Source organism: Erythrolamprus reginae, unplaced genomic scaffold (genome assembly GCF_031021105.1).
Source record: "Erythrolamprus reginae isolate rEryReg1 unplaced genomic scaffold, rEryReg1.hap1 H_24, whole genome shotgun sequence".
NCBI classification, from domain to species: Eukaryota; Metazoa; Chordata; class Lepidosauria; order Squamata; family Dipsadidae; genus Erythrolamprus; species Erythrolamprus reginae.
Window position 1 is genome coordinate 161,626 of NW_027248478.1, and position 15,421 is coordinate 177,046.

The 15,421-nt window shown below is 37.5% G+C and overlaps 1 protein-coding gene across 2 annotated transcripts in view; it reads left to right on the forward strand.

Annotated features, from left to right (window-relative positions):
• Window positions 1-15,421, forward strand: part of LOC139155507 (platelet-derived growth factor C) — a 182,406-nt gene that overhangs the window by 149,523 nt on the left and 17,462 nt on the right. For both annotated transcript variants that reach the window (XM_070730659.1, XM_070730660.1), the window contains exon 3: window positions 1,156-1,336. In XM_070730659.1, coding sequence (XP_070586760.1) covers window positions 1,156-1,336 — 181 coding nt within the window. The remainder of the gene's footprint in view (window positions 1-1,155; window positions 1,337-15,421) is intronic.

Sequence of the window (15,421 nt, forward strand, 5' to 3'; positions counted from 1 at the left end):
AAATGTTGATGCTATTACTATTTCCAATTATTCTCTAGTAATACTGTCAATGACTGCTTGAAAAACCAACCTTTTTTTCAGAAGCAATGTTTATATATGTATATTGAAAAATTCACTTGGAAATTTTTGTTGGAAGACCTAAAACACCTGACTGGCAAATAGTTAAGGACCCATTTCAGCAAGTAATATGGGGTAGTAAAAGTAGAAAGTTATTATGTGACTCCTCCGATATTCTGGCAGGTGCAACTGCTTAACCCAGCTTTAGAAATGATTCTGGTATGTTTGCTGTGGATTCACAATAGGAAGATATTGAGTCTAGTATTTTTGTTACTCTTACATACATAACCAATTCATATTATGAGAGAATCCATTTTGAAAATTGCAAATCTTTTTAATTAACTTAAATGAGATAATTCATATTTTGGTTTCTTGTCAAATAAGTTCTAGAACATTACTTCAAGAAGAATCTAGATGCTTGAAATTGGGTTATGACAACATTTTCTATTAAAACATGTTTTGATTTCAATTTTTTCTCCAGATGCACCTCAAAGTTGCATCTCAAAGACATGTATTTTTGGCAGAATTTTTTTTTAATATACAGACAAAGATCTGTTCAAGAAAATATTTTTACTTATAACAATTCTGAATTGAAGATTTTTCTATATTAATATAATTTATTTTATTACCAATATAATAATATTTTTCAAATCTATTGATATTCTGGAAAATGTTCTTAAAACGTTTAACTTTTATCTTAACTCATTACGCTGCATAAAATTAATAAGTACATAAATAACATGGACTATTGCTGTTATTTTACTCAGTAATTGGTAGAAAGATCAGCAGCGCATAAGATATGAATGTGTGTTTTAATTGCATACAAAAACTTTGGAATTTATCATTTATAAAAAGAATTATGGATTTGCTGTGCATGGGAAGCAGCAAGAATGAGTACTTTTCAGTGTGGCCATATATGGGGGGGTTTTACTTCTTTTTTCTTTAACTGTTTTCGTGTTTTTATTCATTTAAAATACTTTACTATTTGCTGTATGTACTTATATATATATGACTTTGTTTTTACTCTGATTCATAAACATTCTTGTGTGCATATAACAATGATTAAATGTACATGTATGTACATATATTTTGCTGTAGGTATGACTTCGTAGAAGTGGAAGAGCCTAGTGATGGCACTGTCTTAGGACGGTGGTGTGGTTCTGCTACTGTTCCAGGAAAACAAATTTCTAAAGGAAACCAGATCAGGATAAGATTTGTTTCTGATGAGTATTTTCCTTCTGAACCTGGATTTTATATTCATTATAATCTTCTCACAACAGTAAGTATCTTACTCTCAAAGCATAATCAGGTTATCTGAGGAACCATCTCTTGCCAGTCACATCTATCTGACCCATCAAAGTGGGAGACAGAGAATGTTGTGGGTCTCATTCCCGAGGGAGGTACAACTGGTGGGACCCAGAAGAAGGGCCTTCTCCGTAGTGGCTCCCCCTCTTTGGAACATCATTCCCTCAGAGATTAGAATGGCCCCCACTCTAATACTCTCTAGAAGGCGCTAAAGATCTGGTTCTGCCAGTGAGCCTGGGGAAACCAGAGCAGGATGGGGCCCATTAAATGGCTTGGGTGATCTGCTGTCACTGGGACGAGGGATGGTTGGTGGGGTGATTTTGTTATACTACATTAATTTATTTGATTCTTTTTGTTAGTTTTTATTATTTTAAATGTGATTTTGTATTCTGTAAGCCGCCTTGAGTCGCCATGGGCAAATAGGCGGCAATATAAATTCAATAAATAAATAATGGTAAAAGATTAAGAATTAATGCAAAAGTGTAATCATAGATTTGGAAAGTCTCTGGTTCATTACAGGAATCCAACTGAAGTATGTCTGGCAAATGTCAGTACAAGTAGTTGCCATGTAGCAACCGACTCAGGCGACAACTCTATGGAGTTATAATAGTTTTGAAAAAAGAAACTTTGTGATCAGTTCTTGCGTTCATGACATTTGCAAGTCTGAAAAACCAAAGAAAAATGAAGGAATATCATAAGCAGGGTGGTGATTTCACTTAGCCACCATTTTGCTTAATGACTGAGTTGCAAGTCCCAATTGTGGTTATTAAATGAGGATCTGAAGTAATCCTAATACAGTGGTACCTCTTTTTAGGAACTTAAATCGTTCCGTGACCAGGTAGAAACGTTCTTAAGTAGAAGCAATTTCTCCAATAGGAATCAATGTAAAAGCAAATAATGCATGCAAACCCATTAGGAAAGAAATAAAAGCTTGGAACTTGGGTGGGAGGAAGAGGAGGAGGAAGAGGACAGTCTCTGCTGAAGGAAGAAGGTGAGTTGAGGAGAATCAAAAAAATCCAAAACTTTTTTTAAAAAAAGGGATTCTGAGGCGGCAAGGAAGAGCACGCGCCTCCCATACACCCAGTGCGAGGCTGCCTCCCATATACTGAGCCAGAGAGAAAAACTCAGGTGGGCAAGAGGGCAGAACCTCCCGCTCCTTTGACTGAAAGGCTGCTGGTGGTGCTGCTGCTACCTGCTTCCTCTTCCTTCCCATGCTGAAGGGCTCCCCTGTCCTCTTGCTCATTTGCTTTGTAGCCGGCGCCTTTCCTTCACTGTGGTGACTCCTCGGTTTGGCTGAAGCTGAGTTGATCTGGCTGGGGCGAAGTACCCTCTTTTGCCTTTCCATGCTGAGACGCTCCGGGAGGCAACCTCGTGCTGGGTGTATGGGAGGCAGCGTGAGGTTACCTCCCGGAGATCAAAGTGGTTTATTCCCTCTCCAAGCGCCCAGAGAGAGGAAAACACTCTGTTCACTCTAGGCTGCCAAAGCCTCCTTAAGGCTCCACCGAAAGGCTCCTGTGGCAGCTCAGAAAAGTCTGAGATAGTCAGGATAAAGGGGGATTGGCAGGAAACTAGCCGGGCCTTCGTGCCGCTCTCAAATTTCCTGGGAAATTTTTCCGGACTCAGGTTCTTAAGTAGAAAATGGTTCTTAAGTAGAGGCAAAAAAATCTTGAACGCCCAGTTCTTATCTAGAAAAGTTCTTAAGTAGAGGCTTCCTTAAGTAGAGGTACCACTGTATTGAGTCAAAGTGGCACAGTGGGTAGAGTATAGTACTGCAAGCCACTAAAGTTGGCTGCTAGATCAAGGTTGACTGAGCCTTCCATCCTTCCAAGGTGGGTAAAATGAGGACCCGGATTGTGGGGCAATATACTGGCTCTGTTAAAAAGTGCTATTGCTAACATATTGTAAGCCACCCTGAGTCTAAGGAGAAGGGTGGAATAAAAAAAATTGAATAAATAAAAACAAATCAATAAAATCTTTTAAATGAGAACTAAATAGGAGGTGTAATTTGAATGGATGTAAAAAAATTGATTACTTTTTTGTTATTGTTCTTCTACTAACATATAAATCAATGTCATTGTACGCTAGTTAAAACAATAGTTGGAAACTTACTGAGCATTTTTTCCATGTTTACTTTTCTTCTATTCCTGATTGATTCATGTATCTTAATTAATCCATTTATGTTGTTCTATTTATTAATTTAAAAAGATATCTTTTTGGAAATTAAGTGTTTTGTTTTGTCAGAAGTTGGGATCCAAGTTAAGAAAATAGGAAAGTGTAAATGTAAAATTTATTCAAAACTATGGGTTTTGGATTTGTTTGAAATTACAGGTAGTCCTCACTTAACAACCCTAATTATGAATGCCTACTCCATTGTTAAGCAAAGCCGTCATTAGTAGAAAAATTACATGGCGACCTTGCTTACTGGTAGTTCCAGCAGCTTCCATTGCTAACATTAAATGATTTCTGTACATCATTGGGCGAATATAGAAGTTGAATAATAAGCAAAATATGTCATTCTTGAGAATCTGTCCTTTGTGTTGATAAGTAGAGCCATTTGGTCAAATAATAAACATATTCTTCTGAGAATAGTATATACACTTTGCTATGACTGTAATGTCACAGAACAGTTATTAAATTTTAGTTTGTTATGAACTGAAATGCTTAAATTTAAAATTTATTTTCAATAAAGAAGGTTTTTAAAATCACTTCTGCGGAGATACCCCCCCCCCTTTTTTTTTTTTACAGAGGGGTGGACAAACAAATGGAAACACCTTGAAAAATCATCAAAATATCTTTTAATATGGTGTTGGCCCACCTTTTGCAGCAAATACAGTCTCAATTCTCCGAGGTATTGATTCATACAAATTGTGTATTGTTTCCAAAGGAATTTTAGCCCATTCTTCAGTTAAAGCACCCTTCAGCTCTTTTAGAGACGATGGTGGTGGAACTCAACTTCTTACTTGAATCTCTAAAATCGACCATAAATGCTCAATAATGTTGAGGTCTGGTGATTGTGGTGGCCAGATGAGATTCTCAACTTCATTAGAATATTCCTCATGCCATTCTTTAACAATTCTTGCCCTATGGATTGGTGCATTATCATCTTGAAAGATGGCATCCCCCTCTGGAAATAGTTCTTGAACCCTAGGATGAATTTGGTCGGACAAAAGTCCTAAATAGTGATGGCTGTTAATTCTTCCATGAAGGGAAATCATTGGCCCGGTGGATTTCCAAGAAATAGCACCCCAGATCATCACTGAACCCCCACCATGTTTGACTGTTGGCAGAAGGCAGTCTGGATGAAATGATTCTTTTGACTGTCTCCAAACGTAAACATGGCTGGAGGTCAGAAAAATGGTAAACAATGATTCGTCAGAGAAAATCACATTTTGCCACTGCTCGAGGGACCATTTCTGGTGGTTTCTACACTACTCTAAAAGCTTTGAAACATTTGTCCTTGAGAGCAGGAGGTTTTCTAATTGCAGCTCTTCCGTGGAATCCAGATTTGTGAAGCTCCCTTCAAACAGTTTTTGTGGAAACTGGGTTCTATACGTGTCTATTGAGCTCTGCAGTGATTTTAGGAGCTCTGATCTTGCGATCCGCTCTAACAATTCGCTTTAGAGTCCTCTCAGACAATTTCGACTTTCGACCAGACCTGTGCTTGGCTGAGGACATTTTCCCTTCTCTTTCAAAAGCAGTCATTACTTTTGAGACATTACCTCTTCAAATGCCAAACATTTGGGCACTTTGTGTTACACTAGCGCCTGCCATTCGAGCAACAACTATTTGGCCTCTTTGAAAGTCTGAGAGGTCTGCCATTTCTAGAAGGTTATAACCAATTTCCTTAAATTTCTGTAAAATAAAAGGTAGTTTAAAAAACATATCAAATAACAGAATATAAAAAAACATTAAAATATGTCAAGTTTTGATTGATTTGAACATGTTCAAACATTATGATTAGTGTTGGGCAAACCCGTTGAGGTTCGGGTCCGGCAGGTTCGGCCGGACTTGACGTTGGAGTTCGGGTTCAGGCCCCCAAACTCGGGCCGAACTTGAACCCGACCCCAACACCTCTGGCCCGGTGGGAGGTGAAGTGCTGGGGGGGAGGTCAGGCTCTGGGTCTGGAGTCGCCCCTCCTGGCCCCCCCAGCCGAGTTGGCGGCTTGAGCCTTAGAGCCCGCCCTGCCTCCCCCTCCCACCCACCACCCACTTGAAGCTGCCGGCTGGGAACCTGAATAGCCAGCCGGCAGAACCTGCCTCCCCACCGCTCTGGCCTGGCGTGAGGCAAGGCGCTGGGGGGGAGATCAGGCTCCGATCCCCAGGAGCTCAGCAGGGAGAAAGTCCTGACACTGTGCCTCCCTGTCTTTGTAGCCAGCAGGAGAGCCGCAGTGGAACAAGCGAGGGGCTCCAGGGTCAGGCGCGTCTCTTACCAAGCAAACGGGAAATGTGATTCTCCGCCTCCTTTTGCTTGCACACACACACACACCCAGTCTGTGGGAAATCCACACCTCCCCTCCCTCTTTGTGCTCCAAAGGTCCGGATTCCCTCCGCCCTTTTAAAGCCCTTCAGGGGCGGAGCCCTCCCCATCTCTCCCTCCTGCCCACCGCCCACTTGAAGCTGCCGGCCGGGATCCTGAATAGCTGGCATGTGCAGAGCGCCTCACCACCACCACTACCCCGCTGCTGCAATAGTATCACGGTGTTTGATCGAATGCCGAACCTGAACATGGACTTCTGGAAAAGTCCGGGATCGGGTTCATTATATCGAACCCGGCCAAATTTGGCACCAACCCAAGCTATGCAAGTTCGGTTCACCCAACACTAATTATGATGCCTAAAAAGTCAGGTGTTTCCATTTTTTTGTCCATCCCCTGTATAATAACCTTATCTGTACATTTACATTAAGTTTAAGTATATTGGATTTATATGCCACCCCTCTCCAAGGACTCGGTGGCTTAAACATATGAAAGAAACAATATATCGAAATCCAAATAATTAAAATTCAAAGTTCCAACTAAAAACTAAAGAACCAATTAAAATACATACATAACCATTCAATCATCAAACTCACTATACATTCATCAGCCAGGGGGGAGAATCTAATGACCCCAAGCTTGATGGCATAGATGAGTCTTTAGACTCTTACAAAAGGCAAGGAGGGTGGGGGCAGTACGAATCTCCGGGGGGGGGAGCTGATTCCAGAGGGCTGGGGCCCCCACAGAGAAGACTCTTCCTCTAGGTCCCACCAAGCGACATTGTGTAGTTGACAGGACCTATAGAAGGCCGATTCTGTGGGACCTAACCCGTCGCTGGGATTCATGTGGCAGGAGGCGGTCCCACAAGTAATCTGGTCCCATGCCATGTAGGGTTTTATAGGTTATGACCAACACTTTTAATTGAGTCTGGAAACCAATTGGCAACCAGTGCAGATCGCGGAGTGTTGGTGAGATGTGGATATGTCTGGGTAGTCTCGTGACTACTCGCGCAGCTGCATTCTGCACAATTTGTAGTTTCTGAACACACTTCAAAGCCAGCCCCATGTAGCAGAGACTCCTGTCCAAACTGGTGCACCAGGCGAAACTGGGCAAACGCCCCCCTCGGCACAGCCAAAAGATGATGGTCCAAAGTTAGCTGTGGATCGAGGAGGACACCCAAGTTGCGTACTCTCTCTGAGGGGGTCAGAATTCCCCCCACCAGAGTAATGGATGGACAGATAGACATGTCCTTGAGAGCAGAATACACAGCCACTCTTGTCTTGTTGGGGTTGAGTCTGAGTCTGTTAACACCCATCCAGACCCTAACAGCCTCCAGACACTTGTAATCACTTCCGCTTGTAATATTGTAAAACTGACAAATCCAGGTGTAAGATTATTGCTATTATTATTATTATTATTATTATTATTATTATTATTATCATCATCATCATCATCATTAGCATCATCATCATTATCATCATCATCATTATCATTAGCATTATTATTGCAAAAAAGGAAGTCACTTGACAAAAATTATGTTAAGAAAGTCTATCTCAAATAATTATCAGGTTTACCTAGCAACTATATGTTATATAAACAAACCCAATAAAACATTCCCTTTTGAGTCTGGGTAATATTCGTTCGAATGACTTGTTTAGTTTAAATTATGTCATTTACAGCTTGGCATAGAACACCCAGTATAGTAAAGTCTATTGTTACTTGTGGAGGGGCTGTTGAATGGGATATTTGATGCCTTAGGTGCCATTAAGGAATGCATGACTGATTGCCAAAGGAGTTATTAATTATTCAGGGCACTAAGAACAAAGCTACTCCAGTTAAGGCTAAAAGTGGGGGTGACTATATTCCCCTGCCTATCTTGGCACCTGGTAGTATGTCATTTGTCATTCAAGATTATGCCAGAACGTCTTTATAGGCATTCTGCTTAGCCTTTTCCATGGAAGCTGAGATGGAACGTGGAAATACAAGCAGCTTTTGAAAGGCCACACTAATTTGAAATGTATTTGGCAGATAATTTCACCTTTATGTATTAGACACTCATTCAGTGAGACAATAATTTTGTAGTGGGTAATTATTATTGGCTTAGCACTTAATTTCTTAACTTGAGGCAATTCCATAAAATTAACCACTCACATTTATCACAATCAAGTAGTTGTAGAATACCAAAGTTGATTTCTGTTCTTTCAAAACTTTTACAAATATTAAAACTATAATTCTAAGTAGTTCAGCATAAGAATGTTGCTAAACACTTAATTAGGCAATAGAATGTTTAATGGATTAAATCCTTGGTATCTAATAAACCAAATTATATAATTATACTGGGTTAGAGTTTTAGTTTAGGCAATTTATGGAGTTCTCTTTTTTTACAGACTATGGTCAATTTAGAGAAATTAGAATGGGTATTGAATAAGTTTATTGGCTGCTTTATTTTAACCCCAGGCAGCTTCTGTTAAATCCCAAACAATCTATCTTGAGTTACATACAGTATTACATCAATGAAAGTTAAGTTCCTATAGTCAGAATTCCTATTTGGGTTACAATTAATTTTAATTTGAGATTTAAAGCACTGATAATTGAGTGTATGTCATTATTATTTTAAGCATGGATTTTATACATTTTTCTGTTGGATATGTTTCGGATCAGGTTTACTTATTTATTATTATGAAGGTTAAGTGATATTACAGAATGGATTTAGCAGTTGTGACTGTCCACTCTAAGTCAAATAAGCTATATAAGGTCCATATCCTAAAATTTTACACACCTCAGTTTTATTCCATAAGGAATATATGCAAAGTTTCATTGAAATTGAAGCTGGTCGAGTGGTCCACTTGACAAAGAATGACCATATATCGTATTGTATTAGCCAAATATTTCATTGGCATAATCAATAGCATAGCTAGATTACTAGTTTTATTTTGCATGAGTTTTGCAAGTGGGGAAAATATTCTCAAAGAACAAATCTGATAAAGCTGCACATAGAAAATAGCTATTGCTATTTTGTTCATTTTGTACTTGAACTGAATACTTAATAACTTATTCAATTAACTCTTCAGAAGGATGTCTCTTGAAAAAGAATCATATTTGTCTCAGATATATTTAGCGACATTGTGGCAGTGTTTAAGATTTATTTCCCAAAGATCACTCATGCCATGTGCCATCTGCAACTTTTAAAGACACTTTTGTCTTTTTCCATTATTTGAATATATTATATTAGAAATAGAAAGGAATACGGCCTACACACATAACCATAGATACATTCATCCTCTTATGTAAATACATTATGTTTATATGAATGTATGCATATCTGTGTAGGAATGTGTATTGTCACCATAAATAATGATTTAAACCAAATTTGTTTAGTTGAGCTCAACCAAATAAATTTCTTGTAATATAATGTGGATTAGTTAAAAAAATAAGTATAAAATAAGCGTAGGGTATTCCATTTCACTTTCTTGTTGAGAACTACAGTATTTAATTATTTTGAATAGGAATTGAAAACCATGGCTGACAATGCAGAGAAACTAGCTTTTCTGAATTTATATCATCTTTTTATCTAATTATCTTTGTACTAGGATTGTATTAAATTTGAAATTATGTTCCTTTCAGGAAATACAAAATATGATTTTTAGTTCCATCATACTTAATGTACAGCACATTTTGAAGACTTATTTATAATCATTATATATGTACATTATGTTTAAAAGTTTGATACAGTTAGTCCTCAAGTTACGATTGTAATGAAGCCTACCCATTATGGTCAAACACAGGAGATGTTAAATGAACAAGTCCCCATCCCTGGTTTCTCCAAAGCAGGCTGGAGTCCCTCAGAGTTGGAACGCCTTAAGAAGCATTATTATTTCAACTACTCTAACGTTGTGAAGTATTCTACAACTAGATTATTATTGAATCCAAATACCCACTAAATAATAATGCATAACTGTTTTATTTTATGAAATGTTCCTGTTTGTTTGTTTGTTTGTTTGTTTGTTTGTTTGTTTGTTAAATTGTTCCCATTGTTTCTACCAATACTCATATGAATATCAGTTTATTTTTACTACTTACACCTTTTCTGCAGTTTTCTTAAATCATAACTCCAGAAAAGTGTAAGATACTTGTGCATTAATTTGTAAAGTACAAAATTAGAATGCAAGGGTAATACATTTCTTAATCCCCAACTGATAAAGCACTCTAATTAAATTGCCTGGTCAATGAATATTCTAAAAGTCCTCTGTTGCACATCATCTGGTAGAACAACAAATTCTGATTACACCTTCTACTCAAAAACTTGGAATAAATATTAACACTTTAAAAAAAACATTTAATTAGAATACTTAATGTTAATTTGTATGTACATAGTCATCTTCATGAAATACCAGAATTATCCAAAGACTAGAGCAGTGATAGCTAAAATGATGGTTAACCTTTTTGTTGTCGCATGCCAAAAGCGCACATGCGTGCCCACACCCATAATGCAAAACACATGTACCTTGAGTGTGCAACTCCCAGGTTGGCGCAGGAAGCCTTCCAGGCCCACCACACACACACCATGCCTTGTTGTGGACCTGGAAGGCCTCCTGAACCAACCTGAAAACCAAAACAGAGTGCCAGATCCGTTTTGGTTCTGTAAAACCTGCACCAACCTGTAAGCCAAAATGGGGCACATGGGGAGACACGTGAGGCCCCAAAATGCAACATGAGTCCCTCCCCTGTGCATGCATCACACCCCAGCGCATGTGTGGCAGAGACCTGAAGACTAGCTGGCAAGCAAGAGGCGCACATGCATGCACGGTGGAGCTGGGCCAATGCTTGGCATGCCCACAGAGAGGGCTCTGTGTGTCACCTATGGCACACATGCCATAGGTTTGCCATTACGGGCCTACAGCTTTGAAATTTCTGAAAAGACTGAAGATATATAAAGTTACAAGTTGCAATAGGAATTACATGTCATGGAAGAAAAAATATGTCTTAAAGGCAATAAACCCTAATCAGTTCAGTATTGTTGTTTAACATAAGCATAGCAATGTATATTGAAAAATGATTAATAATCTCTTTCTAGCAAATGATTGGCAAAATAAATGATAAATAAACAAATACATTACTAGATAATTTTATTAATCTGTTTGAAGGATGTTGTACATGTTTATATCTATCATTTCATGAAAATAGTAACTGCCTAGCTTCTGTGACAACTATTTAGAAACTTACTCTTTTAGGAAGCTAATAAAATGAAAAGAGAAATAAAATATGAAGGATATGTTCCTGTATGATACCCATATATTATCTAATTATAGATATTAGATATTTTCTACTATCTTTTAGGAGATCTCAGTCTTTGACTCTGTTCAAGCTAAAACCCGCATGTATCCTTAGAATGGCAATTCTGACAAATCCAGTTGCTGTTGCTAAGTAATGTTGTCACGTAGACACCATTTTCAGCTTCCTGAAAATTGTCTTTGCTTTTCAGTAACTGGCAAAGAAGGTTACAAATGGCAACTACATGATTCAAGTCTCTCTAACAACCAGAACTTGGATTAGAAGGGAAAAAGAAAATTGTATTTGTATATTTTATTTATTTATTAGATTTGTATATGTTTAAATGCATAGCTTGAATCTATTGAATTACTGTACTGCAAAAAAGTGTGTCAAAAACTGGGTGCGTCTTATACACCGAACGTTGCATGGGGTGGGGGGAGTCGGGTGGCGGTAAGTGGCAGCCTTTCTCAGCTGGGCGGCTCAGGAACAGGGTGTTCGGAGGAGAGGGCTCTGGCGACTACTTCAGCTTCAACCACAACAATACAAGAGCACACAACAGATTTAAACTTAATATTAACCGCTCCAAACTTGACTGTAAAAAATATGACTTCAGTAACCGAGTTTGTCGAAGCGTGGAACTCATTACCGGACTCCATAGTGTCATCCCCAAACCCCCAACACTTTACCCTTAGATTATCTATGGTTCATTTATCCAGATTCCTAAGAGGTCAGTAAGGGGCGAGTAAAAGTGCACTAGAGTGCCTTCCGTCCCCTGTCCTATTGCTCTCCTATATCTCCTATACCTTTCTTCTATTCCTATATCTCTTCTTCTATTCTTTCATTGATAACTTCTATTACTATATCTTCTTTTCTATTCTTTCTTAGATATATTTTACTATGAGTATCTCCTCTATAACATTCATCGTGTATTTTACTATGTGTAAAATGTATATTGGACAAAATAAATAAATAAATAAATAAAGTTTGTAAAAAGTACATGGTTTTAAAAAGTATACATAGTTGTAAAAAGTATTCTGGTGCACTGGTATTTTATTAAACAATATAATACTACACCATTTGGTTCAGAATGCTTTTTTCCTTGTTTTCTTCCTCTAAAATCTTGGTGAGTCTTATAAACCAGTGCGTCTTATATACAGAAAAATACGGTATGTCCCACATTCTATTAAAATGTTCACTCTACACACAATGATAATTCAAATTATTATTAGAGTTTAATTTTCCTTATTAGAAGCAAGTCATTGCTTTCTTTCTTTCTTTTAAAGGACCACTTTTTAATTTGTATTTTCAGCTGGTATGAATTGACTAGTGCGTTTTTGTCATCCTTACCAGGTAGACCAGACAGGAAACATGAGCAGATGAACTTTGTTCTACTTTGTTACAAGGCTGCATTAACAAAGTCTTTAAAGTCTGAAAGCTCCTGCCATCTGAACCTAGGGTAGTTCTCTTCTGAATCTCTTTTCCACCTACTATCCAGCTGCAGTCTATGCCCTCTCTTAACTGACAATTCCCTACCTGACAATTCCATACCCAGCATCTCTTCCCCACATAGATCTATCTCACATACCAATAAAAATCCTCACACAGTTTGTTGTTATGGATTATTTGTATTTTATGTTAATTCATGTTTTTAATTGCTGCATATTTTAACATTTGTTGGAATAGAGTAAAATAGAATGGAATAGAATAGAATAGAATTCTTTATTGGCCAAGTGTGATTGGACACACAAGGAATTTATCTTTGTGCATATGCTCTCAGTGTACATAAAAAAAATATAGATTTGTCAAGAATCATGTGGTACAATACTTAATGATTGTCATAGGGGTCAAATAAGCAATAAAAAACAATATTAATACAAATCTTAGGATACAAGCAACAAGTTACAGTCATACAGTCCTAAGTGGGAGCAAATGGGTGATAGGAATGATGTGAAAAAACTAGTAGAAATAGAAGTGCAGACTAAATAAAAAGTTTGACAGTGTTGAGGGAAATATTTGTTTAGTAGAGTGATGACGTTCGGAAAAAAACTGTTCTTGTGTCTAGTTGTCTTGGTGTGCAGTGCTCTGTAGCAACGTTTTGAGGGTAGGAGTAGAAACATGTCCAGGATGCGAGGGGTCAGTAAATATTTTCACAGCCCTCTTTTTGACTCGTGCACTATATAGGTCCGCAGTGGAAGCAGATTGGCAGCAATTGTTTTTTCTGCAGTTCTGATTATCCTCTGAAGTTTGTGTTGGTTTTGTTGGGTTGCAGAACCAAACCAGTCAGTTATAGAGATGCAGATAACAGACTCAATGATTCCTCTGTAGAACTGTATCAGCAGCTCCTTGGGCAGTTTGAGCTTTCTGAGTTGGTGCAGAAAGAACATTCTTTGTTGTGCTTTTTTGATGATATTTTTGATTTTAGGTGACCATTTTAGGTCTTGATATATGACAGAACCTAGAAATTTGAAGATCTCTATTGCTGATACTGTGTTGTCTAGTATTGTGAGAAGTGGAAGAATGGAAGGGTTTCTCCTAAAGTCTACCATCATTTCTATGGTTTTGAGTATGTTCAGTTCTAGATTGTTCCAGTCACACCACAAGGTTAGTTGTTCAACTTCCTGTCTGTATGCGAATTCATCATTGTCTTGAATGAGTCCAATCACTGATGTATCATCTGCAAACTTCAGTAGTTTAACAGATGGATCGTTTGAGATGCAGTCGTTGGTGTATAGAAAGAAGAGAAGTGGTGTACACAGCCTTGATGTGATTTTTCCTAGCTTCACCTGCTGCTTCCTGTCTGTTCGGAAGCTTGTGATCCACTTACAAAGTGTGCTCAGGTACCGCTAGCTGATTTAGTTTGGTTAAGAGAATGTCTAGGAATGCAAATTAATAAATAATTTGAAGCCACAATAGGTTTTTTTGTTGTTGTTTGATGTTGTTGTCTGTTGCCCCTGCGGGTTCTGGGGGTAAGTAAAACCAGGAATGGAGGAGGGAGGGGGAGAAAGGAAGGAAGGGAACATCTCTACTTCACGGAAATTTGACTTTCATGGGCGGTCTTGGAACATATCCCCTGCAAAAGTCAAGGGACCACTGTATTGATATGATTATTGTAATGTATCAATAGTTATTGAAATAGTTATTGAAAACTAATTAGTGAAACATTGAAATTTTTATCTAAATTTATGACAAGCATCTCCTTCATATTCTGTTTCTATATCTCTTTTATTATTTCTTGTTCTTTCTGTTCCTTTGTACTTTCAAGACAATGTGATTGTCTTACATTTGACTGCTACATAAGTGGATTGATGAATGATAGCGTACATTATCTTTTGACTTTTCATTAAGTGCTTCTAATAATATAAAATTTCTTGGCTTTGGAGAATTCCACGTATGAATAATCATGGCAATCTTTATTTTAGTATTTATGTTCCATTTAGACTTTCAGAATATAGATTTTATTGGTTTTAGTGAAACCACAAATATCCTGCAGGAAAAAGGTTTCTTGTACACTGAACTCAGCTATGTTTTGATAGCTCCAAATCTATGCAGGAAAATATTGTATAAATAGCAGAACAGGAAATTCCACTTAATCCAATACTAATTGTCATTTTTGGCTTCACTGCAAGGAATTGTTAGCATATTTATTTATCAGTTCGTTCCTATCCTATTCACACATAGTATTATGACTGACATAAATTATTTGGAGATATCTAATACTGTACTTAAATGTGTTTTACATGGTAAATTAAAGATATATAGTATTCTAGATTTTTAAAAATGAGATTATCAAATATTTGAATTTTTTTAATGCATATGTGACATGAAAGGTAAAATAGCAATGATCTTGTTTTAATTGTATCATTCCCTACTTCCGGATGTTAATATTTATTGTTGTTTTACTTTCAAACTTTTGGATTCCTGCCACTGTTCTTTGTCTTATGATGAGATCATCATAACAAACTATGGTATTTTTTCCTTCCAATGAGCCTCCCACTTTAATATTTATTTCCTTGATTTTCACATTTAGATCTGCTCTTTGCAGATTAAAAGTGACATTTGGCAGAAAATATGAATAGGTCAAACCTATAGTGTTGCTTGGAATTCTGCTTTTATGCTAGATAATTGGTATTTGCAAAAGAACTGCCACGAAACCTGGCAGTTTCTTTCTTCGGCCACTCATGACTAATACAATGTTCTCTACAGAGTTTTCTGCAATTCTGCTGATTATTCTTCTCAAATAGTCTCAGACATTTCTAAAATTTAAACTGCAGTATCTGGCCTGACAGACAGGATTTTCCATTCCTAATTCCCCTTT